General features: G+C 53.9%; 1 protein-coding gene across 5 annotated transcripts; it reads right to left on the minus strand.

Annotated features, from left to right (window-relative positions):
• Nucleotides 1–1,303: 1,303 nt before the first annotated feature.
• On the minus strand, nt 1,304–25,060 carry ARRDC1 (arrestin domain containing 1). Of its 5 annotated transcripts, none has more exons than XM_015878689.3 (8): nt 24,854–25,060; nt 13,724–13,834; nt 6,211–6,261; nt 5,585–5,739; nt 4,921–5,100; nt 4,372–4,548; nt 3,749–4,154; nt 1,304–3,032 (listed from the first exon to the last, which is right to left on the minus strand). In XM_015878689.3, the coding sequence occupies exons 1-8, from the start codon at nt 24,969–24,971 to the stop codon at nt 2,968–2,970; spliced, it is 1,263 nt and encodes a 420-aa protein (XP_015734175.1). In that variant the 5' UTR covers nt 24,972–25,060; the 3' UTR covers nt 1,304–2,967. The 5 variants fall into 5 exon arrangements, with proteins under 5 accessions (XP_015734175.1, XP_015734174.1, XP_085377658.1 ...); XM_015878688.3 differs by having other exon boundaries at nt 4,921–5,103; XM_085521532.1 differs by lacking the exon at nt 13,724–13,834 and having other exon boundaries at nt 4,921–5,103.
• Between the last annotated feature and the right edge of the window lie 814 nt (nt 25,061–25,874).

A 25,874-nucleotide genomic window follows, 5' to 3' on the forward strand; every position in this document is an offset into this window, starting at 1 on the left:
ATGGGGATGGGGTCGGGTGGAACAGGGATGGGAGGGGGTGAGATGGGGGTAGAATGGGATGGGGATGGGATGGAGATAGAATGGGATGGGATGGGGATGGGATGGGGATGGGATGGGGATGGGATGGGGTAGGGACGGCAGCGGGGCTGGGATGGGGAGAGGGAGGGACGCTGATGGGGATTGAATGGGGACGGCAACGGGCGTGAGCTGGGGACGGGACGGGGCTGAGGATACGGGGCACAGGACGGAGCACAGCACTGCCCCGCTCACACTGCGGGGCCGCGGGGTCCCATTGATGTGTAGGACAGAGCCCCGTAACGCCTCCAGCCGCAGCCCCTACAACGAGCCCAGCCCTCAGCCCTGAGCCCGGCCCCGCAGGCGGAGAAGGGACGAGCCCGGGAGCCCCGCCCGGCACACACCGCGCTCCGGCGGCCGCTGCTGCCCCCGCCCGGCGGCACCGAACCGCAGTCAAAATAAGAGTCCCCGGGTGGTGGGGGCGATGGGCCGGGTGTTGGGGGCGGTCCGGACACTCATCGCCCCTCGGGGCCCCCCGAGCGCGCAGCCGCGGGCTGACAAAGGGATGGAGATCCTCCTCCAGGGGGATAAAAGCCCAAAGCGCTGCGAACGTGATGCTTTGTTACAGCTTGAAACCGGGTCGCGCATCGCACGGCAGGACGTTGTGTAAAAACGCCACGTGTGGCAGTAGAGGAAGGTTATATCAGCCCTGGAATGGAGCTGAGGGTTGGTCCCACCCGGGTCAATGAGGGAGGAAGGATGGGATGAGTTACTGTTGCAGGGGGCTGGAAACGTGTTAAAAGATGGGCTGTCAGATGGGCTGCCAGCAGCACAGCGAGCCCGGCCTGGCTGTTGGTCCAAATAATTCCTCCAGGCTTCGATGGAGATACTGGAAGTTCAATTTTAAGCTCCAACAGGAGCCAACATCCAGCAATGGGAACTGGGGCTGAGGAGGAGCTGCAGCCCTTCTCACAACACACAGCTCAGCCCAGCAAACCAAGAACTGCAAAGGAAAGCAGCAGAGCAAAATGGGGTTTGGTGGAACACAACTGGCACTGGGAGCTGCAGGGATGGGCTAAAAGATGTGCCGAGTGAGAAGGAAGCAGCACGAGAATGGACAGAGGGCTATTTTTGGTGCTTCCCATTGAATGATGTTTGGAAACAATTATCTCACGGGCCTCTTCCCATCCTGATTGCAAACAGAGGAGGAGAAAAAAACAAAACAATTGTTTAAGGATTGAAGCTGGGAATTGAATCAGATCCTGCGGAATCAAATCAGAGCACAGCATTTCTCTTGGAATAATTTATTAAATACAGCATTAAAATTTGAATTTATGAATTCCATCATTAAAAACAAACCTTTGTCTCATATATATATATATATGTATATATATATAATGTATATATTTAAGGACAACGACAATCGTTCTTACCAGCGTTGGTGGATGTTGGGCCGGCGCTGCTCAGAACAGCACCTTCTCTACTCTACCCTTAAAACAGTTCAATGCTTTTAAAACAAAAGGAAATAAAAAGGGTCGGTGGTTTTTCTTTTGCCAAGGAAGGACGCACAGCAGGGCTTGTCCCCAGCAGCCAGATGGGGCTGTGAGGAGGCAGAGCTCCGAGGTTTGTTAGATATTGCCTGCCCAGCATGAGGAAACGTGGGATCAATTCTTAGAGGTGCCAAAGCTGCAGTCTGCCATCTCAGCCTTTGTCAGATGCCCACAGCTCTGAGCATCCCGGGTTTGGTTTCCTCAGCTCGGGCAGTCAATGCTAAAAAGCTACACGAGGAAATAAAAAGCAAACAGGAAAACAAATCAAACCAAAACAAAGTTACTTTCGGTATCTCAGCTTCTTCCCCTGACCCAGCGGGTCCAGCAGAGGCTGCAAATGAAGAGCAGCAGTTTGTGCTCCCACTCACTCCATTCAGGAGATGAGCAGCACAGCAGTACCAGCCGTCCCCAGGCCACGCAGCCCCCCGTGCTGGTGTGGTACCAAGGAGCAAAGTGCCAGGATGAGCCTGGATGGAGGTGGGGGGCCACCGCCAAGGATGGGGCTTCCATGGGCAGAGTCCTTGGGCAGACGCAGAGGTAGCATCAGACTGACTTCTGTAAGTTGATTGTCGTGTAATTCTGGCCTGCCTAAGGCCGGGACAGCTGGGATGGAGAGGGTGCCCTGCAGGAGCAGGTGGGGCATGGGAGCTGGTGTCCCCTGTACAGATTGACAAGCGCTGGTCGTCCTAGCAGCAAGCAAGGAGGGTCTGTCTTCTCTAGAAAGTTATCCTTGCTATAAAGGCTCCCTGTTGGCAGAGCCTGCTCTCCACTCAGCACAAGCAGGCGGCCGTCCAGGTCACTGCCCAGGAACCAAAGGCTGCCAGTCACTCATCCTACCACGCAGGTACAGTGAGGGCTTGTGCTTTTGGCTTGGCAACAGTCCCCGACCTTCCAACCCTGCCCACTCCAAGAAAGCTCCTGTTTCAGTTACCCCTGGGACCAGCGAGGACGAGGAGGAAGGGCTGGGGCAGAAGCATTTCTGGAGAGCACACAGCCCACAAAAGAGAAGAGAAAGTTCACGCAGCTCAGCCTTCACCTACAGTGGAGACATGCCAAGTCAGGAGGATTTCAGATAAGGCATCGCAGGTGCTTTGATAGTAAAGCAGTTAGTGGTGACTACAGTACTTCAAATACAGGCTGCAGCAGAGGGCATCCCTGGGGCAAGACCAGATCTTCCAGCTTTTGGTGCAGCAGAACGAGATGGTTCAGACCTCTCCTACACACAACACGGGCTGCTCTGGCTGCCCTTTAATTCTTCCCCCTCCCAAGAAAGAGACTCAAAAAACCCAGGCCAGGATGTGCCATTTACTCTGCCAAGCAGCCACGGAGATAAAAAGACGCCTTGTGCTGTACCAGACTTCGCAGCAGGCCGGTGAACCATCGGGATGTGGAGCAGGGGAGGTTAGTTGCCATTGCTGATGCTGGAGTTGGCACTGCTGCAGCTCTGCTCGTAGGATGGAGGTGCCTCTGCATGGAAAGCAAAGAACAAGAACAGTTATAATGGGAAGTTCCCTGAACCTCCATCTATGTAGTTCAGTACCAAGCATAGCAGGCTACTGACATGTGTGTGCAGGCACTACGGGACCCCACAGCCTGCTCTGCTGAAGTGACACATCCGAGCATCTCTCATCACCCCAGTGCTGACTGCCTGGGTGATGCAGGTAGGGCTGTGCCACAGCGCTGGTCCCAGCCACCCCACAGAAGAACTGCTTCAGGAACGCAGCGTGCTGGGATTTCCCTGAGCTCTTCCATCCTGGACAGTCTCTCAGCACCCGCCCCCACAGCTTCTGTCTCCAGACCAGATGCAGGCCTGCTCCAAAGCAGACATAAGATTTCAGTTACATCACTTTCCTGGCTCTGCTCCCGCCAGCCTCACCACAAGCCAAGGAGTTTTTATATCTGTGGGAGGCTGAAAGCTCATTTCAGAGCAGGGGAGATCCTCTCAGAATGAGCCCAGGGCAGCACGGGTGTGGACGTGGGAATGGACAGCTGGCTGTCACAGCCACAAGCAGCTCTTCCAGGGAAGGCAGGCAGAGTTTTCTCACAATCTCCCCTGACTTCAGCCCCCATCAGGCTGACATCTCTATAATCCAGGCTTTTCAGCTAGCAAAGAGACTCTTGTCATAGCAGATGTTTGCTATCACACTGCCAGACTGTTTAGGTCTCAGGAATGGGATGCTCACCGTATGGGTAGCCCCACGTGCTGTATTCTGGAGGCAAAATGAGCGAGCTAGCAGTGGGCACGGGCACCACGTTTCCCTCGGCGTAGTAAGGGATGGTGGCTCCTGTCGAGAGGCAGAGGGTGGGGTGATTTGGGGAGCCTGTCTGCTCCGAGTCCGCTTCCTGGAAGCTCAGTCCTGGGGCGTAGCTAAAAGGCTGCTGCTGGGAATGGCTTTTGGTGGGGATCAAGACATTGTCCATCGGGTGATAACCGCCAGCAGCCTCCTCTTCCTCCGGGGGGGCACTGGGTACCACTGCGGATGGAAGGTGCTGGACAGACCGGGAAGGGCTCAGGGGGACCCTGTTCACTGCAATGTTGCCAATGTAAATGGGAAGGGTGACTGAAACCTCTGGTGACTTGAGGGAAACCTGGAAGAGAAGGAGAAACAGTGGAATCCTCTTTGTTGTGTATCGCATAGGGCACAGGTAGGCTCACCTAACAAGGAGCACAATAGCACAAGCATCACCCATCATTACGGACCAGCAGAACAGCTCACACTGAGTTCCTCAGCAAAGCTACATCTTTGACACCCACAAGGTGCCCCCATAACTGCAGAACAACCCACCAGAGCATCAAGCTGCTCACCTGGATATAGTAATCGATATGTATGAGGCTACAGCCCTGCAGAATGGACTGGGGCAGTGCTGGAACAAGGATCTGCTCCTTCCATTCTGCATGTTTCCAGGCTTTCACTCCTGAACCTTCCACCTCCGCGATGGTCCTCAGGTCGTAAATCCAACGCTTGGATTTGTAAGCCACTTTCTGTGCAGACAGGAATAAAAACAGCTAGCAGAAAGATTGCAGATGATCATCCATCCCCCACAAAAATAAGGCAGGACACAAAATCACCCAGTTGTTCCGTCAAACAAGTACAAATGTAATAAACACATTGCAGGGCAGGATTAACCCATCACTGCATTATGGTCTGAGCTGCTATAAGCAAAACACATCCTCTACCACCTCTTTCCCCAGGAAGAGGGAAACAAAGGTAACCAGAGGTCTGGGCTGATTGCTAACCCCTTCCAGACAAAAGCAGCAGCAATGGTCACTGTGGTGAAAACAGCCAGCTTCACACTGGCCTTGGTGAGGTGGATTATCAGCACAAGCCAAAGAATCCCCCTTTTGGATGCTTACCTGGAGCAGGCTGGCTACCACAGCCCCGGTGTCCCGGCCTGATTTGTTCTCTATGTCTGTGCGGAGCTGGATCACTTGCCCCACTATGTACCCTTTCAGATCCGAGGTGGCTGTCAGGACAACGTTGCCACTTTTCACGAGCTTGTAGTTGAACTTCTTGGTAACTGACATCGTGTTGGGCTGCTGCAAAACAGCAGAGACAGATGGTGAGCCATGAGTGTCAGAGAGCCTCCAGGAAAACACTCAGACCCAAGACAAGCAGGCAGCAATGTCTGCTCTAAGAGGCCATGAGGAACCAGTAACACAGACAACAGGCCTCTCTCCACCATCCCTCCAGTTTTTCCTGTCCTGTTAGCATCTCCTCCCTTCAAATTCCCCAAAGCCAGGTCTCTACAAGCACCCAGTGCTGTTGGCTGAGAGAGATGCCTCTCTCAGCATGCTCAGAATTCACTTAATCTTCCAAAATAATGTGTGTAAGAGTCAAAAAATCAACGAGTGGGGACTGATGGCAGATCAAGAGCAGGAGTCCTCAGACTGCTCTCGCACCAGCAGGACATGCAGCCAGAGAATTACCCAAACACACAATTACTCCCACATATCACCTATAACAAGGTGAAGCAGCAACGCCTTGGTGATTCCCAGCCAAGCTCATCCTTGTTCTTACCTCAATATCAAGGATGTCATTCAAATTGAGAGGGCAGAGAACATAAAAGATCTTGCTGCACTTGTAGTCCTTGGAGAAGCGAGGTGTGTCTATCACAGCTTTCACTTGATGGAGGACCTTGCCAAAAGGACCTTCAAATGATGTCGGAGCAGAGGCTGGAATCAAGAAAGAAAGAAAAGGTATCACAAAACTGAGTTAAGCCAAGCACTTCTGTGCTTGAGACAGTTACTCTTCACCTGAAGAACTGTGTGAGCACCGAAGGGACATAACATACAAATGGGGATGAGCACTTGGGTCATCCAAACTCCCTATAGAAGGCACCCCCACAGCACATTGCACCCAGGACAGCTGGCCAGATGCAGGCCAGGACCGCTGTGCCCAGGTGAAAGCCCACAGGGTTCTGTCCAAGCTGTCAGCAGCAGTACAGACCAAGTTTTGCTCCAGATAGGAGTGTACAGCTTGTCTAAACTCCTCTGCTGACTGCAGCCAACATTACACTCCTCCCCTCTGCCATCTCTGGACCCAGCCTGCCTCCACCAGCTAGTCCAGGGCCTCAGCACAGCTCTCAAAGCTGGGGAAGCCCTTGCTAAGGTGAAAGAGCCTCCAGACATGCATCTGCATCATACCTGGCAGCAGGAACTGGAAGGAAAAGTTGTGCTCCCCAGCTGAAAGGACTCCTGTGGGAAATAAGAGTAACAGGTAAGTGGGAGGTTGTCACCTTGGAATGGTATTTTTGGAGCATGGTCAAGAGAGGCCAGTGCCAAGGGAATGTCACACAACTTACCCAGCTGCCTTCACCCATGGACACTACCTCACTCACCCTCTGCATGCAAGGAGCAATGACCCACCTGTCAATCCACCAAGCTGGGACCAGAGGTCCAAATCCCTGGCCTAAATGCACCCCTGCAGATCCTGGCCCCGAGACAGGACCTGCAACACCCCAGCCCAGCTGTTTGGAGGACCAGAGTCAAGAAGTAACTTCAACAATGCCCCTGAATTCTCCTCTCGGGCAGTCACTGCAGTGCAGGGCAGAAAACCACAGCTGTGAATTCCCACATATGGCACCGAGTGCCTCGGAGAAGGCTGCAGGCTCCCAGCACAGCTCTGGGAGTTCAAACCTCAATGCTGGTTTTCTTCAGCTCCCTGCAACCGCTGCCTCGAGGGCACAGAGCAGAGCCAAGACCTGGCACACAGCTCCAGCAACAGCTCCAACCCCAGGCTCCCCTTCACCCAGCTGGATCCCCCACCCCTCCCAGGGTGGCAGTGACCCCAAACCAGCCCCATGCTGGGAGCTGGGACCATCAGGCAGCTCCCCGGGCTGTCCTTGTAAAGAATAATCCACATTTACTGAACGAACATAAGAGGTTTTGTTTCCAGACTGGCAGTGCTAAGAGGAGACCTGGATACCTATTAACTCAAGCTCTGTTTGTTCTGCCTTGCAGGATCACTGCTGGAGGTACTAAGGCTCTAAATTTGGCTGGCTGTTCAGTTGACGCAAGAGCAAGGAGACAGCTTGCCTGTTAGCAGTGTTGGCTCTGCAGAGCTGACAGTAACAAAGCCCTGCTACCAGGGGATCAGGTGGGTTACACGACAGGGGAACGGAGCAGAGAATAACCCCCATCTGCAGCATGTGCCCAGGTAGACAAGGCAGAGTTCAGCCTGGTCCACAGTTCCTATTAGGAAACGTTGCACTGCCCACAGCCCCCAGCACACACAGCTGCAGCTGATCTCATCCTACCACTACAGAAGGTCAGGAAGGAAAGAAGAGCTGTGTGTTTATACACTCAGCCTGTACAGAAAGGAGGTGGTTTGCCCATTGCCATCGCTCTGAGCCAAAACACGCTCCTGGTGATTTCACTTCTCATCCCCAGATAAAACCGGATATGTAGGCTAAAATGCAACATGCCGGCTTGTCACAAGGTGGAGGCATAAAGCAACTCAATGCCTGCTCTGGAAGCCTCAGACACCCCAGCCTCCTCATGTTCCCTTCTTGGTAAGGGCTCACTCAGTGCAGGGCAATGCTCGGATGCAGCAGGTGCCTTTGCTTGGAGGTTTCCAGCACAAAACCTCACTGACATGAAGGACTCAGCCACTGCTCCAAGAGCTCCTGACTCTTATTAAGGCAAAACTTTGACCCCACAGCCACGTCCTCACTTTTGGGAAGCAGCTTTAAGCAGCCCTGAGACCCTTTACATACAGTGCATTTTCCAATGGTCGCAGCAGGACCAAGCACCTACCAGCACATCACATGGCATTGCTTAATGAATGACCAGCTGCTCCAAGGGCCCCAAGCACGCAGTGCCTGCATTTGCTGCCTACACTTCAAGCCTGGAGGCCATTGGAGCAGGGAGCTCTGGGCAGCCCCATGCCGGCATACCCAGGAGCTCAGTGCCAGAGCTATTCCTGGGACATGGCTTAATAAAAATAGATGAGGAAAAACAGAAGATCCTGACCACGATGGGAGGTTCCTGCGAAAGCCAGGGTGTGCTCGGGTGCCTGGCGGGCTGACAAGGCTGCTGGGAAGCCCGTGTGCTGCAGGGCACAGGCAGACATTCACAGCAGCCAAACTGCACCAGGAGCTCTGCTAAGGACACACTTGAGTATAGACCAGGCCAGGTTCACAGGAGCACAGCACGGAGCTGGATCCACTCACAGTGCACCCCAGGGCTCCCAAGCAGCTTTTAAATGCACAGAGTGAGGGGGAAAGAGCCGTGCAAGCTGCTGCAGCCTCACTAAGCCATTACCTCACCATTTCCCAAAGCCCAAACAAAGGCCACACTGTGTTCAGATGCAAAAGCTTTTCTTGAAGTTTACGTGCAGCTAAAAATATCTTGAGAAAGTCATTAGGCAGGGGAGGGAGTCGGCCGGGCTCTGTCATGGGGCTGTACCTGCAGCCCTCCTTCCTGATAGGAACCCAGCCAGCAGGGCTCTGCTGCCCCACACCCTACAAAGAACTGGAAGGAAAGGAACTGCTGCCATAGGAAGGGAAAACAAGCAACCTCGTATGCTGTGCAGGGACAGAGGTTTCAGACTTGCCTCAGGGTCACACAGGGCTCCCAAGCTCTCAGCTCGAGCTGCTCATGCCCCGAGCCTGCCCTAGAGCTGCAGATAGGTTGGGACTGATGCACAAAGGTGCAGACAGCCCGGGCTGGTAGGGATCCCCTGGCAGCAGAACTGAACTGCACACAGCCTGTCTGCTTCCCAGGTTTTTCTACAGCTTTCCCTCCATGCAAACAAACTGCTCTTATAGTACAGGTGGGACCTGAAGTTCAAACCAGTGCTGCCACAGAAACAACAGCCAAATGCCTCCTCCCAGCCTGCTGACCCGGCCCCAGCAATTCCATCCCAAATCCCTGCAGGGCTCAGTGCCCAGCAGTGCCTCCTGCCTGCCCACAGCAGCTTACAACCACCAGGACAGTGCCCAGGTTAGTGCCAGCAGGGCACGGAGCTGCAGAGAAGCCAGCAGAGGGAGATGCCTTGGCCACTGATGCACAGCAACGATAAACTCAGCTGAGCTGCATTACTCACCCTTCTGAAATCTCACACTCGGATGCATTGGGAGAGACAGCCCAGACGTCTGAGCATGCCAGAGCCTGAGGGGCCAGACAGCTGTAACGGCAGCGCAGGGTGCAGCACTCACCTCTCCCTGCCTTGCCAGGCTGTGTGTACAACTCAGCAAGGGCTACAAAGATGGATATTCAGCGCGCTGCTCTGTGTTCCACAAAGAGAACGGTCCTACCTGTTCTGCAGCCAGGACCAGGAGCCTGGTAGGTGTCCTCCACCCCAGCATGGAGCCAACTCCTGCCTGACCTCCAGCCCTTCTGGCTGCTACCATCCTGTTGATGACAGCACACACTCCTGCTCTGGAGCACAAACAAGTTTAGCCTTTGGACAGGACACACTTTTCCGTTGTTCTAACAGGGGAACAGCAGGCCTAGCCATATGGCAATATCTCTCTGGCTACTCAGAGAGCAATGTATTGAGTGTGCTGGCCAAAGTCTGCAGAAGGGCCAGCTACCTGGTGCCTGCTGGCTCCCTGCCACTGCAGGGCAGGTGAGCTCCTCAAAGCCACCAAATTCAGCAGGTATCAGTGCTGCAGATGCCCAGCTCAAATTCTCCTTGGGGCTGACGTGATTGGCATCAATGTGGACAGAAAGAAAGGAGAAGGGTGGGCACAACAGCAATCACAGCCAGGGGAGGACACAGCCTTCAGCCTGGCTTTGCTTGCCCAAAAGAACTGCTGCTATGGAGCAGCCTTCAGCTGAGCAGGGACAGTGCAGAAGCAGCACGGGTACGGCCCCAGCTCTAGGCTCCCATTCAAAGCAACTTGCTCATGCTGGATTAGCTGCACGCAAACACACAGTGGGAACAACCTCCGGTGCTCCCATATGGTTAATGCTACCGAGATAAACCTTTCTGTAATGCAGGAGATACACACAGAGGAAGGAAACACACACAAGAAGGCTCAGCAGCGAGGCTGCAGTGAGGGCTCTGCTGCTTACACTTCTCTGTATCAGCAGTTCTCAGTGACATTTTCAAAGAATTAGTAGGATTTGGCAGTACAGCAATGCTGCAAAAACCTCTGAGGATTAACAGTGATCTATTGAGGCAAGAAATGAGGAAGTGCTGAGAAAGCTGCTGAGACCCACAGTGACTGCAGCTCTTAACACGTGGTTTTCCTGGGCTAAACGTGCTGTTGCTGCTCCACAACCCACAGCACAGTGCGGGCACAAGCTGGAACTAGAGAATCCTAAGGGCTCATCACTGCTCACGTTTGCTCTCACCTCCTTCAGGGCTGTCCAGCCCCGCTGCTCTGCTCCCTCCTGCAAACACAACCCTGAGAACAGACCAAGACCCTTCCTGCATCCTTCCTCACCTGCCCAGTCAGGTCATTGTGCTTTTTCCATCCTGTTGGAAGACAGTATTGTAACCTTTCGGCCTGTGATGGCTGGGAAGTTGATGTGCCAGGCCAGCAGGGAAGAGGTGATGCACAGCTGCCCCATTTTAGCACTTTGCACAAGAAATATGCCAGAGGAGGAAGCAGGTATAGCAGCCAGGAATTCCCCACAGTGCCTGCTAGCTAGCTAACAAGCTGCCAAAAGGAAGGTCAGCTGGCAATTACAGCCAGCTCCCTGCATGGCTTCAATTCAGGTACAAGCAGGATTTAAAGAAGTCTACCTTTGCATGCACAATCCATCCACAGGACAAGAGCTGTGTGTGCAGCCGGAGACAGAGCATGGCCAATGCAAACAGCCCCATGCAGGCTCATGGCAGACCTGCCTCTCTCTGGCTGAACGAGGCTGGAGCTGCAGAAGGGGAGGGGAGAGGAGCTCGAGTGCTCTGCAGAGCTGAATTACTCCATTATATGGGATCAAGAGAAACATCTCTCTGTCTGAGCAGTCGGGACAAGCAAGGCTATTTTGTACTAGCAGCAACTGGTGTACTTGATCTCCTGTACTGCAGTTACCCAGGGAAAACCAACACCACTCACGTCTGTGGGTCTCCATCACTGTGTTTGTTTTCCTCCCTGCAAAAAGATGATCCAAGACGAGCCAGCACCAGTGAGCAATGGGCCAAGCCAAACTCAGGTCAGGTGGGAAAAGCAAACCCTCCCCGCTGGGAAGCAAAACAAACAGGTCCCCCCCCTTCCTACCCCCCACAGGCCAAGCGACCTCCCCAACCCTGCATAGTGTCCTCAAGCAAACACAGCAGTGAGGCCCTGCCTGCATGCACTCAGAGCAGCTGCTGCCCTCAGCACTTCCTGGCAGCTTCTCTGTAACGAGCAGAGTTCATTAAACCACTGGGCTGCAAGTCATTGCCAAGGCTACAGCACGGACCCTGCGCAATACCCAGCTCCTAGAGGCAGGAACACAGCAGTGAGTGGAGCCTTCTAAGCTGCTGCTGAGCCAGGAGGGAGTCGGAGCCCCTCCACACTGATGTTGCTCTGATGTGGAAGCAAAGAAAGGAGTTAAGGATGTAGCCAGTGCCTTAAATAGTGCCTTGTGCTGCTAAGTGGGCGCACAGGATATTTTCATGGTCTGTCTCCTCTCATGCAATAGACACCCTTTAAGAAAAAATAAGTTGTTTGTAAAACAAATGATAGATGATGCCACATAAGACTCATAGTCGAGCAACAAGGTGTGTGGGTGCAGAAGAGCAGAGATGCTCTCAAACGCTTGGAGAGTGTTCCAAGTCTCCATAGTTTTGCAAACCTCTTCCCCCAGAATGTCCTTCAAGAGCACAGGCTGTTTTTCTTCTTATTTATTTTGCCACTCAGAACATGGGAAGAGATCATGCGGGCATTTTATCACACTGAGCTTCCCTCTCTGCTCCACATCACAGGAGCAGGGCTGCTGCAGCCCCAAGGACAGCAGAGCTGGGCATGTGGTGACTGCATGGCCTTGGGGACACCTGGGGTCCTCCCTCATGGTCTGCCTGAATCAGCCCTCAGAGCTGCAACCTGCTTTTTACCCAATACTCCAATGTATCTTTGCAAGACAGGGCAGTAACAGCACAACACACCTCAGGTCCAAGCTTGGTGGTCCTACAGGGCAGATCTTCCCTTCACTGCACCCACGGCCCAGGCTGCCTGCACTACTGACACTGACACACAAACTCAGCAGTGCACAACAACTTGGGTTCCAGAAAAGTCAAGAGCAAAAATATTAACGCTTTCTGTGACAACTTTAGGAGCTGGGAATACCAGTTTTGGAGGCTTTCTGGAATTTGAGCATTCAAAGGTATTACATTAAGGGACAGCTTTGTCCTTCATAGTCTACATTTGCTCCAGTTGAGAGCTGCAACCCTGCAATAAACAACTGCAGGAGCAGCCATCAGCATTTCCCAGAGGCTGAGAACCCTCCTATACCCACTCCTATCCCAAGGCTTCTGCTGTGACAGCCTTACCAGCACAGAACCATCTACAGTAGCACAGTTTCCTCATGAATCATTAACACTAGAAAAACATGTAGAAGTTCATTGTCAGTGCAGTTTAAGCTTCTCCAGGAGCCTGCTATTATTCACAGTCTCCAGCTCACCAGCACTGAATTGCCTGTAGCCCCTTCCAAAGCCTCCAGGATTCTGCCAGCCCAGCATTCACAGCTGAGCTCCCTGGCTGTGATCACTACCATGTCTAAAAGCAGGACCATCTCTCATTGCCCTCCCAAGCAGTCTGACTCCTCCTGCAGCCCCTAGGCTAGAAGCCAAACTGAGCAGCCAACCAGCCACCTCCCTTCCTGAGACCTGAGCAAGCAGCATCATCTCCAAGTGAGGTCAGTTTCCCCTCCATGCTAAAAGCTCTGCCTGAGAAATCGCTGAGCTGGCAGGAGCTGCCACTTCAGCTTCACCCATTTCCTGTTAGTAGATCAAAGGATCAGTGCAGCATCAGAGGACTGCACTGCAAGCCTGGCCTAATGCCACGTTACAATCCCTGCTACAGCCACTGCCCTCAGCAGGTGAATACAGGCACCTCTTGGTTCTGATAGGAGCCAGAGCACAGCACAAATTATTTATGCTAAGGTTGACCTATTTAATAGCAGAACGACAGCATTCATTCGAGCCCAGATTCCCCTGAGGCTACTGGTGTCACTTTACCCACAGGATAACACAGCCCCACTGCTGTATCTCCAGGCACCTCGACTGGCAGCTGTGCACTGGGAGCTGCCGTAGGCTGCTCATGCCACCCTTTCAGTGCTTCTCCTGGAGCTTGAGCAACACCTCCATATCCCCTTCCAGTGTAGTTCAACCACTCCCAGCCTGACACCAGCTTCAGCTGACCAGTTTTGATAAGTGTTTTGATACTCCCATAGATAGCACGTGGAAAGCAGAGTAAGATTAAGCCATAGGGCTTTCACAACCACTGTGCTCACAGATGTCCACCAGCAGCAGCAACGTGGCTGCTGACAGCCCCACTCTAAGCAGAGCAGGGCCAGAGGACACCCCATATTTGTGCAGCCGATTGGGATGCCACTCTGCACAGCTCCTGCTGCCTCCAATATCAGCTCATATACTTTGTGCACAAGTCAAAGCAGCCTATGAAGGGGCATTTCACATCACTGCACTGCTGCAGATCAGAGTCAGCCACCTCCCAGTAAGAATCCACACACCCACAGGTCACCACCAAACCCTTGTGGAGCTCACCTTTGTCTGCCAGAGACAGCGTGGTGTTGAAGTACTGCTCCTCCACGGTCCAGGCAGTGTCATTGATCTTGTTTGACACCCCACAGAATCCAACACAGCTCACCTTGATGGCTGTTAATGAGAAACAACATGCAAAAGTCAGGGAGAAAGCAAAGCCACAATGATTGCACAGAGCCTCATGAACACACAGGGTGAAAAAAGGGAGTGGGGGAATCAGGTCACAGCTCCAGCCCAGAGCACATTTTCCCCTTGCTCTCAGCACTATCACACTCTCTCTGCTCCCCCAGTGCTACTTGCAGCTGTCAGCACCAGGAAGATCTCATGCTGGCTCACTGTAAAGGCCCCAGCAGTGACTTCAGCATCAGGGCTGCTGAGTGTCGGTGCTTCTCAGCAGCCAGAGACCACTTCAAGAGAGCACCTCCTCCTCCTGTGAGAGATACAGGACTGACAGCAAAGCCACATAGCCAGCTCCAGAAGCATTTAAGATGCCATTTGACTCTCCCAAAGCAAACACAGAATTGGAGCTGTTTGTGCCCTGCCTTGGGTAAGTCGTCCCCGAGTCTGCCCTGCTTGTTACACAGCAAGAGGCATCTGCAGTGCTTTGCTCCAGCCTGAATGTCTCCTGTCTTGATTCCCACCAGGTTTTGCAACAACTTTAACAGATCCCACAGAGCTCCCGTGCTGGACCTGCTGGTAAGCCACCAGACAGGCTCTCCTCCCAATTCACCCACCCACTTGCTGCGTCCAAGCAGCATCTCACAGGAAGCCTCTCCCCTGGAGGCAGGCAGCCAATCTGCCCCACTTCAGGGCTGCCTTCCTGCTCCACGCTCCCCACCTCCTTCCTCCCAAGCACTGAGCTGCAAGTGATGCTGCTCACATACACCCCACACCGCTCCGTGCAGTGCCTGCCCTGCCAGCCCAACTCAAGGTGGAAAGAAACCCAAACCCAGCCCACTCTGCAGGGGGAATGCAGAGCTCACACCCCAGTCCCCTTCACTGTGTTTTGCCATATGAGTCCGGACTGAACGGGCTGCTTGAGGCTCAAAGTCTCCAGTCCCAAAGGAGGAACAGCCAACCCACAGCCCTGCTCACCCAGTCACAGCCCGACCACGACCTGGAGCACCCAAGCACTGCTTCATCCTCAAGGGCAAGGGATGAACAGCGGCAGATGCCAACTCGTGTTAATCAAGCACCACTACGCACTGGCTCTGCCTGTGTCTATGAGGCACACCAGTACTTCTGATGCTGGGGACAAAGCAAAGAGCATGGCTGTGCTGAGCTGGAATGGGTCCCCTGCACCACAGAGCAGTGTCAAGTCCTTCCCCCCCCCCCCAACCATCCACCAGGGAATGACACTGCTCCCATCAGAGCTCAAAAGTAGAGGCTTTAGCAGGGTGAGCTCACCCAGCACAGACAACCTGTCTGGCTCCACTCATACCAATCCCAGGCTCAAACACTCAGCTCCCATGTTTTCACATAGGAAATGTGAGAAAGCCCCAGCAGGAACAGGAGGGACCTCCCCGGAACAGGCTCCCCACAGCCGCAGAGTTTAAAGATAACGACCATCTGAAAAGTTTAAAGATAACTACCATCTGTTGCAACACCAAGACGCTGGGTTGGGGATGGAAGTCTTCCATCCAAGCCTGCCTGCTGCACTGCAGCGCTCAGACGTTCTTGTTCCTGTAGGGAGGTGGGTGGGCACATTTGCACACAGACACTGCTGCCCCATCTCCCTTCCCATGAGAGACAGGGACTCAGCAGTGCCAAATTCTGCAACCCAGCACTCACAGCCAACGTTTGGCTGCTGATCCCCATTGCAAGCTGGGCTCCCCCGCAGCAAACCTCAGGGCTACACAGACTCCATGTGAAAGCCTTACTGCAGTTAGCTATGGTTGCTCTATCTCTGACTGTCCACGGGGCTGCCAGCTCCAAGGCTTCACAGCTGACCATCAACAACCCAAACAGGCTTGGCCACAGCCAAGAGAGGACTTTGTCTCTAGGTCCTCACCATGGGTGACTCTCTGCTGTCACAGTCCTGAAGGTCACTCCTGCTGGGGCACACACAGGCTCTTGCTCACAAAGAGGATCCGGGACATGCAGCAGCTGACAGGCTGAACCCAGGCATGCAGTGCTGGGGGCAGCTGCGAGCTATAAGTGGGGTCAGTGGGACAGCTCTGGCAAACCAGCAACATCGGATCTGCAGCAACTGGAGCTACCCGAGGTGCAAAGCTCATCAGCAGGGCTGCCAAGAAACTAAGTGCACAGTCTGAGACTTTCCAGGAGCTCCCTGCAGGCAATCTCCACGCCAAGCAGCAGATACAGAAAATAAGATGTGTTCATACACCAGAACAGCCCGATTCTGGCTGTTAGAAACACATAAAAAATGCCTCCTAAATCCAGTCATACCAGAAGCCCCAGTTCCCATGTTCCCGCACTCTGTTTACCCAGGTTGCTTTAAATAAATACAGGGGGAAAAAAAAGGCAAAAAAGCAGTAGGGAAGTGGAGGGGTGAGCAAAGAGCAGCAAGAGGAGGAGAAGCGAATCACAAAGCAATGCAGAAGGCAGGGGCCCTGCACCCCACGATCCCCCAGCACTCTCAGAAGCAGCAGCTTGAATCCAGCCAGACTCATCTTTAGCAACGCACCGCAGCACTCGCCAAGTGCTGGAAATAAAAGGAGACAGCTCAGCCATATCCATCTCTAAGCAAAAATAGAGATGCCAGGAGCTGGGCACGTCTGCCTTCTCCCAGGGTGATGTAAGGAGAGCAGCCGCACACCTCAGATTACTTTGTCAGCCAGGGAGCTGGCGCTGCATCGCAGGCAAGGGGAGAGCAGAGGACATGCAGCCCCCACCCCAATTACCAGAACCCAGCTGAAAAGCCCTGGGTTTCTGTCAGCTGAACCCCGTGCCAGTCAGCACCTGGATGGATGGGCCCAAGGGGTTCAGTTGGGAATGGCAAACCCACTCCCATAAGCACAGGGCTAGGCAGGTTGCAAAGCCACCCCAAAGCATCCTCACTGACCACACACAGCACATCCCAAAGGCAGAAGGGCTGCTGTGTGCTTGGCTCCAGACAACAACAGCAACAGATAGTCTGCATCAGATAGTCTTCGTTTCATGGAAAAAAGCCAAGAGGAGCCCTTTCCTCACCCCTCTCCATCGGAGCAGCGGCAGGCAGCCATCTGCATGCTTCAATTAGATTCTCCCCTCTCCCAGCCAGTCGCAGCACCCAGGCACAGCCACAGCTCCTGGGACAGGGAGGGGACAGATGGCCCAGAGCCACCACTTCATCAATGGCAGCTGGAAGAATCTGTGCCTGCAGATCAACGAGCTGTCACAGCAGCACTGTGGTCTCATTTCTTTGGGGTGGGGGAACAGAGACCCAGAGCAGCCCACAGCCCTGCCCTCAAGGCCAGCTGACAGCACACAAAGTGCCAACCCCATCGGGGCCAGGCTGGGGGACTCGAGACCTGCACACAGCACAAGAGCAGCTCTTAAGCAGCCTGCAAAGATTCGGTGATTCTTAGAAAAGCTCTATATAAAAAACACAAAAACAAGTACCAAGGAAACCAAGACCACAGAGAGAAGCACAACAAGGCCTTGGACAGGTTGGCTTTCACAAAGTCACTGGAACAAGCTCTAACACAAAGGGCTCGTGTCCTCCTCTGCACAGGGAGCTCACAAGATAGGCTGCTCCTCGGGCTCCAAACCACTGTGCACAAATACACCGAGAATCTATTAATTAAACCAGCAAGTCCTAATTAATTCTCAGCTGTCTCCATCCTTTTGGGTCCTCCTTCAGACACAAATAGTCCCAGGCATTTAGCAAGCTAGCAAGGCAAGAGCAGAGCTGGGAGGGAGCTGAAGGCAGTGGTGCATCTGGCATAGTGAAGGACTGCCCAGAGAAGTTCCCATCTCCTGCTGCCCCAGAGCTCAGCACAAGGGCACTAAGGGGACTCAGCCTCAGGGGAGGAGGTGTCCCCATCTCTTCTCTAGCTGTCACAGCGGAGCTGGCTCTGCCATGCAATGCAGGAGGTCCATGCTGGGTCTCCCACACACCTTGAACCCACAACTGCAACCCACTGCATGGAGCCTAGAGCATCAGCTGCACACAGCCAGTGACAACCCCACCTGCAGCAACAACTGGGCAGTGATGGTTCTGCTATACAGGTGACACACAGCTGTTATTTAAACTAAGGGCGATTGGTTTTAGCCCAAATCCACCCCAACAATACATCAAAGGTGTTCATATCCCAGAAATGCAGACTTCCCCAAAGAGAGACAGGGCAGATCTGTGCCTCCTGGCCACGTCTTCTCCCAGGCAAGGTCACTCCTCTTCCTTTCCAAGCGCTTTCCTCTATCACAGGCACACAGCAGCAATGGCGGCTGCTTCCAGCCCCTACCCAAAATCAGAATTCTGCACACACCCCAGAGAAGAAAGCAAGCTGCTGGGCTCCTGCTAAGGACGAACTGCAGGCTTTTCTCCCTCGCAGAGCTGACAGGTTTATTTATAGCATCACAGAGTGTTATCAGCACGCAGGCTGCCCTCGGAGAAAAGGGGTCATCTTGAGCATCTGGAACGAAATCCCTGGCTGAGCAAGTTTAACGAGCCTGTCTGCACCCACATCAGGGGAGGACGGGAGGAAACCTCACCGGTGAGTAGGGCAACCTGGACACCAATGGGACAGAATGTACCACTAAGCCCTGATGCAACAGGCCCAAAACCTGCAGGGAAAGAAGAAAGTTGCACCTCAGCCCAGTTCAAGGAGCCCAAACTCTCACCCCATTGTACATGTGGTCCAGGAGCAATGCTCCATGCAACAATGGGTCTACGTGTGCAGGAGTGACTGAGCACCACCAGCTGCGTGCAGAGGGACCAGCACCTCCATCCCAGGACAGGAGGGCAGAAGCCTCTGAGTGCTGCAGCAGCACAGCAGGCACTGCAGGAAACACAGCATTTGGCACAGAGATCTCACACTCACCATAGAAATCTTTGTGTCAGTCTCCCACCTCAGCTGTAACACCAGCACTCGTAGCCTCCTTCCTACCATCCATCAGAAATGCAGAGGGATTGTGGATGAGAGGAAGGCCAGAGGAGATGGTGGAGTCATTCTTCTGGTGCAGAAAGGCAGCTTTCAGCCTTTGGAAGCTCTTTTCTTTCTGCTTCTGCATAAGTTCAGAAAGGGAAATTCTGACCTGACTGCAGACAGACACACCTGCCCTCAAAGCTGTGCTCAAGACTCACTGCATAAACAGTCAGAGCATCTCTACCTTCAGGGTTGGGCCTCCAAACAGCTGTATGGGAGGGGAATACAAGTCCCACATGGCCGAGGTGCAGCAGAGCAGAGTCGGTACAGCTCGACCCAGTGCACAGGAATGCTGCCAGGACCTGCAGCACTGCAGCCCAACCACAGCCACCTTCCTCGGGCTGAGCCGTGTGAAACTGAAGAGAGGAACCACTTTTTTATAGCTTGCCCAAATGGAAAGAGGTTTCCACCCAGCACTTAGCCCTACTTTGGGCCGAAGCAGTTAGGATATTCCAGTACACACGACTTCCTTGTCTAAAAACAGAAGAACAGGGCAAGAAACCTCACCACAGTAACCACACTGCAGGTCCCAGGAGACATTCCCTAGGTGCTTAAACACCAGTCAGGTTCACACTGCAACAAACCACTCCTTTAAACTCATTGTCAAACATGCTTGTTCCTTCCCTGCCAGCACCAAGCACACCAGCAGAACAAGCTGGACACTGACCCACTGTGATGAGGCTGAGCTCTGATGTTCTGGGAACACGGGTCGGCCCGTGACCACCACAGCTCTGCTCTTCCCACTCCCTGGGCAGGTTTAATGACCTCCTCCTCCACAACCCCTGGGTTCTGTACTGCAAATAATCAGCCGACTGATCAGGTTTCTCTGCTTACCACAAAGAGGTTGATTCACCAGAGCCTACTCCCTTTTCAGGCTCTTTCTAAATAAAGGCTTCAAAGAGTTCTGGAAATTCATGCTCAACAGGCTCACAGAAACAGCCAGGCAGGAGGGCTGCTCTGGGCCAGGTTCTACCGAGGGACTGAGTCACCCCACTTTCTGCTGGTACACGGGCACCCTCATCTAGGAGCTGTGGCTCAAGCAGCTCCTCCAGGATCACAGATTTGTATGAGCTGAAAGGGACCTTAAAGGCCATCTGGTCCAAGTCCCTGCAACAAACAGGGACACCCACAGCTCCATCAGTGCTCAGAGCCACATCCAGACTGACCTTGGGTGTCTCCAAGGACGGGGCATCCATCACCTCTCTGTGCAACCTGTTTGATTGCTGCCAGGCACGGGGCTCCATTTCACCAAGGGAAGAGCAGCCACCAAGTCAGACTGATAGATGGCAAGAGGCCTGTTAGAGGCTGAACACCCCCTGCCACACAGTGAGGGGCAGCAGCACAGACAGTACTGACACAGCCAGGTGTCCTGGATGAGCTTGTCTCCACAGCATCACTGACATGAACCAAAGAAGTAAGTTCACAGCATCCTGGACATCCCAGTGTGAGCGATAGGAGCCATCTAGAAGGAAAGCAGACAACAGAACGGGGACAAGCAACCTGTGCTCCAGGCACTGCTTTCACACATCTTGGCTGTCAAATACTCCTCCCCCAGTCCCAGCGACTTGGGAGAAAGCAGCCAGAACCCACTTCGTTCTGCATAAGAGCCGCTCCTATGATTTCCTTTGATGCCATTCAATGTAAGCAGCTGGATTCTCTATTTATAGCAGAATCATCAGTTCAGAAAGGCAACTTATGTTCTTGTTATTAGCAGAGCATCAGATTCATAACAAATCCCTACTATGCTAGGAGGAGTACGGGTTCTTAAGGTGATCCACACAGCCAGGCTGGATGCCTGCAAACAGCACTGGGGACTCAGAGCTGACAGCCAGCCCCATGCTGATGCTCTCCATCAAGAAAGCATGCAGTCAAACCCACCCTTGAGCCTTCCTCCCCACAGATGCTGCCACTCTGACCCCGAATCTTACTGCAGGGAACACCTGGGGTTAAGGTGGGTGCGTACACACGAGGGAGGAAAAGTGAGCAGCAGCAGCTTTACCTCCAGCTGGAGCCAGAGCCATCAAGAGCGTGGCTCCTTCAGCAAGAACAAAAGACTGGAAGTTATAAGCATTAACACTCCAGAAATGATTCATGTTTCTCGGAAGCAGCCTTTTTGCTGCGGATATCTGATAAGCTCCGGTTTTCAATCCAGACTAAAGTGCTCAAAGGTCAGGGCAGTTTTAAACTAGTTCTCTAAACAAATGTGCATTGGCACAAACTTGGCACCCTCATCTTGCCAAGGGGATGGAAAGCAGGGTCTGTCCTTATGCTGGGACACCCCCAGATCCTCTCAGGGTACTGACACACCTGTGGGAGTTTGCTCTTCAAAAGGCACTGAAAGCAGACAGACACCTGCCCATCTCTGCGGTCTGAAGCTACTACACCTCCAGTTTTAGATCACAGACATGAAATGGGGACTACAGCCACACCTGCACACAAGGCCAACAGCCATCCACGTCCTTTGCACTTTTCCTTCCCCTTGAAGCACTTTCCACTTCCACAAAAGACACTAAGGGTGACAACTTGAAGAGCAGCACATAGAAAAATCACACACTTCCACAGGAATTGCTGCCTTCAGAGGTCACACCAGACACTGCACACGCAAGATCTCAATGCTCAGCCCTCAATTAAAGGGGCACCAAGCTAAACGTTCAGCCCTGGTGTGCTTGCCAGGCTGTTTCAGGAGCAAAGCAGGAGCAAAGCTCCCTCTCTCCCAGCCCCCAACTGCTGCCAGTTTGCAATGTTCCCATAAGGAATGGGGAGCTGCCTCAAGAAGAGGCACAGAAAGCCCAGAGTTTCTTGCTCCAGGCGAGGGAGCGTCCCCTCCTGCCTACCTGACTCCAGCTCAGAAGACAAGCTACGCCCCTGCCAGCTCTGCACTGCTCCGGGGAGAGAACGCACAATCGCACCCTGTTTGTCACACCTGGAAGCAAATCAGACTGACAGAGCTCCACTCCATTTGTTCTCTCATTTTCCCATTCAAAAGGGAAGGCCACAGCACATCTCCTCGCCAAAGAAAGCAGCAAACAGTGTCTCAAGATGAGCACAAGTGGTGTGCGGGTGGGGGGAGATGCAGAGAGCGGCACATGCTGCAGAGACAAGAGACACAAAACATTCCTGTGATTAGTTATTGACTCCAGAGGAGCTGAGTTCCAGCAACGAGCCAGCCAGGATAGCAAAAATCCTTCTTTTGTTCCCCAGTCTCAGACAGGGTTGGCCACGCAGCTCACTGCTGTCTCGCTCCAGACAATGAGAAAAGAAAGTTAATCCACTGCCGCTGCTGCTGGAGCCATCCGGCCTGCTGGGGTGATGCTGCAGAGTGATACCAGCAGTGCTGTGTGTCACTGCCAGCCACTGCTGGGTCCCACCTTCCAAAAGCCCTGGGATCAGTTGGCTGCGTGCTGCTGGCATCACACTATTACACCAGGCTGCACCCAGAGCAGGGCTGAGCCATGGGGCCCTCCTGCCCATCTGATGGACACTGCTACGCAGAACAGCCCAATCCACAGCCCTTCTGCAGGAACATCTTCCTGTGTCAGAGTCCAACAACACAGGGACTCAGAAGTGACCTTCTAGTTTGGTGATACAGCTCAGGATCTGCCTTCAGCCCCCTTCTCCACTGCCAGATTTCCCAGCTTTCCAGCTGAGAAGTCAAACCATGTACCTCATTTCAGGCTCTGCAGAAAGGAGAGTTATGTACCTGGGTACTTCTAGAGCACGAACTGACAGCAGTATATTTTGCCTGCAGATTTGTAGTTCAAAGGACTGATTTGAAAGTCAAGTCATCATCGCATAAACCTGGACAGCCAAATAACAGAGCAGAGAACACGGCACTGAAATCTGCTCCAGAAAGGGCTTTCAGTTTCTTTTCTCTCCGTGACCTGGGAGAGACAGCTGTTATTTACCGTTACACTTCTGCCCACAAGAAGCATCGCTGAGCAATAGGCATCAGGGCTGAAATAACCCACATGGCTCTGGATGCAGTAGAACAGTGAGGAAAGTGCTCCAGCAGCCCTGAGCAGCATCAGGGTTGTTCCAGCCAACAAACAGGGCTGCCCATGCTCTGAGAGCAACTTCTTTCCCTCCCACCTGCCCCAAATTAACTCCACACCCAGCTGTCCCAGTGCCAGCTTCCTGTTAGATTCATTATTCTTTGTACACAGGTATTTGATGGTTTACCCAGCAAGTGAGGCACAGCAATTAGGGACATGGACTCCCATTAGCGATATCCCTCGAGGCCCAGAAGTTCTCAGAGGAAGACCTCCATCCTGGCACGGCCATGGGGTGAGTGTGCCCCACTGACGTGGCCCCAGAGGGTCCACATGGGTCACGAAAGGTGAGTCACCATTTGTGACGTTGCTACATGGCCAGCAAGGCCAATTTGTTACTGAACAGCCATTACTGCTGTCAGAGGGCTGGCAAGGAACCAGCGTAGGTGGGAGCATTTATGATCCTAGAAGGTGTGTCTCCATTAAGCTTCCCTATGACCCAAGACTTCCAGCATGTTTGACGAGGCAGAGCGAGCTTTGTTCGCTTGCACTGACCATCCTTTGATAGGGGCAATTTCCAAGAGCCATAAAACAAGGTACCGTGTGAAGTAATCGTCTACAGGCCTGTTTGTGTTTGCTACGTCAGAGCAGTCCAGGAAATAGAAAGCACCATACCTGGGTGCTGTGAGCATGACCCTGCAAAGGGGAAGCACCGCACGCCTTCCCCAGAGAGCTGCTTGTCAGTCCTGGTCATGGGAGCTGTGGGTGAACACAGCACAGAACACAAGCTGGGGAAGCCACCTCCCCTCAGACCCCAACAGAACCACAGGATCATAGAAAAAGGGTTGAAAGGGACCACAATGATCATCCAGATCCAACCCCCTGCTGTGTGCAGGTCACCAACCAGCAGCCCAGGCTGCCCAGAGCCACATCCAGCCTGGCCTTGAATGCCTGCAGGGATGGGGCATCCACAGCCTCCTTGGGCAACCTGTTCCAGTGTGTCACCACCCTCTGGGTGAAAAACTCCCTCCTGATATCCAACCTAAACCCTCCCCTGTCTCAATTTAAAACCATTCCCCCTTGTCCTGTGACTATCAGCCCCACATGCCCAGAAGGCACAGTGTGCCAGAGGCTGACTGACCCCATCACCATCATGTCCAGCTGCCTGCTGCTGTACCCACAGGAGGATGCTCCAACCACCACTCCTCCCATTCTCCTGAAGGTGAGACCAGCCCAGCAGGGAGGGCGCACAGCAAGGAGCCCAGGCACCATGTCTCCACGTGCACTGCTTATCTGGGCCAGTACAGGCACCAGCCGTGGCAAACTGCCACCCCAGCGGTGAAGCCAACACACAGCGAGTGACCTCAGCCCAAAACGGACACTAGAGAAGCTTCTAACAGGGGGAGGCACACCTCGACTCTTGCCTCAATGCATGTGCCGTCTCTCAGAGCCCAGCTCAGGCTCTGCTCGCTACCAAAGCACAGCTGAGCCCACCCAGCAGGGCTGGAGGTCAGCGTGCCCGGCTGCCAATGCCGGCGGTGCAAGGAGCCGCTGGGAGCAGCCGGCGAGGAGACCCACGCGCTTTGCTCGGGAGGGAGTTAAACACCAGACAAGCCTCCACTTGTCCGAGATGCTTCTTTTCCTCCCGAGGAAGCTCCCAAAATCCGCCGTGAGCACTTGGGAGAGGTGCTAAAGAACAGGGGAACCGCGGCGGGGCAGCACGGCCACCTCCCAGCGACGGGAGGCTGCGTTTTAAGCTCTTTGGTTATCATTACCCCCACAGTAACATGTCTCAGGGGCAGAAACGAACAGGAAAACAAAATAACCAGTTCATATTTCCCCCATTACAACACGTGTAACCGCTGCAGACTTCTCCGCAACAAGGTGGCCAACAGCCCACCCCAGGGGCAGGTCCAGACCCCCCTCTATAATGCAACAGGGTGCGGGATGCTCCGGACCAGCTCGGCCCAAAGGCTGCCAGCCCCGAGCCCCGACCACGCAGCGCCGCCGCCCGGGGAGCCCCGTCCCCATCCCCGGGCAGGCCCCGAGCTCACCTCGGTACTGCAGCGAGCCCGACAGCCGCACGGTGACGGTGCCGGCCAGCGGCTCTCCGGGGCTGTAAATGACGCGGCTCTCTCCCAGGCGGATCTCAAACAGCTGCACCTTCCCCATGGCCGCTCCAGCCCCGCTCCGCTCCGCTGCTACCTGCCCTGCCGCTCCGCTCCGTGCTGCTCCGCCGCCCTGCCCCGTCGGGCCGCCCCGCCTCCGCCCGCCCCGGTCCGTGCCGTAGGGTCGGGGCGGGCCCTGAGGGAAGGGGCGGGCGGAGAGGAACGGAGAGGAGGGGGAATGTGGGCGGGGGATGCGGCGGTGGGACACAGGTTGGATGGAGGGATGCGGTTGTGGGGTCGGGATGCGGTTATGGGGTTGGGATGTGAGGGAATTACACGGTTATGGGAGCACAGTGTGAAGGAAAGACGCGATTATGAGGCCAAGCTGGTAGGGAAAGACACGACTATGGGTCCAGATAGAGCTGCAGGGGGGGAACCTAAGACACAGCTATGGGATTGGGCTGTGGGGAAAGGAGCCACTTATGGGGCCAGGCAGCATTGCAGACCCAGTTACGGGTTCAGGCTATGAGGATAAAACCCAACTATAGGTTCAGGATGTGAAGAAAGGACCCAACTGCGGGGTCAGGCTGTGAGGGATGGAGCCAGGTGCCCAGCCCAGGCCCAGCTCCATCTCGCCTCTAATCTGATCTCCCTGTAATTCTCCCTGCCCAGCTGTCTCTCTTCTCCCCCCCTCCTTATTTATTATATCCCCAGTTAGTTCAAGTGTCCAGTGGGAAGCACACAGGCACACAGCATGGGACCAGGGCTGGGAGACAAGCCCAGGGAGCTGCGGGTCAAGCAGCAGACCAGCACCCCACATTGCCCTCTGTATGTCCCCCTTGGTGCTACTTCTGCTGCATGATCCCGTTTCAAAAACTCTGTTAAAATAAAATATAATAATAACAATAAAATAATAAATCACCTTTTCTTTATTCCACAGCAAACACCAAACACGGTGCTGGGGAAA

The sequence above is a fragment of the Coturnix japonica genome, chromosome 21 (assembly GCF_054131305.1).
Source record: "Coturnix japonica strain WE chromosome 21, WE-NBRP24, whole genome shotgun sequence".
NCBI lineage: Eukaryota > Metazoa > Chordata > Aves > Galliformes > Phasianidae > Coturnix > Coturnix japonica.

Bases quoted from the DNA above. Each gene is read 5' to 3' on its own strand.
- ARRDC1 (XM_015878688.3), bottom strand. From the start codon at position 24,971: ATGGGGAAGGTGCAGCTGTTTGAGATCCGCCTGGGAGAGAGCCGCGTC. The intron at 13,835-24,853 runs GTGAGCTCGGGG...TCTCATTAACAG, and splicing joins GGGCTCGCTGCAGTACCGAG to CCATCAAGGTGAGCTGTGTT. The intron at 5,740-6,210 runs GTATGATGCAGA...TCTTGATTCCAG, and splicing joins CTTCCAGTTCCTGCTGCCAG to CCTCTGCTCCGACATCATTT.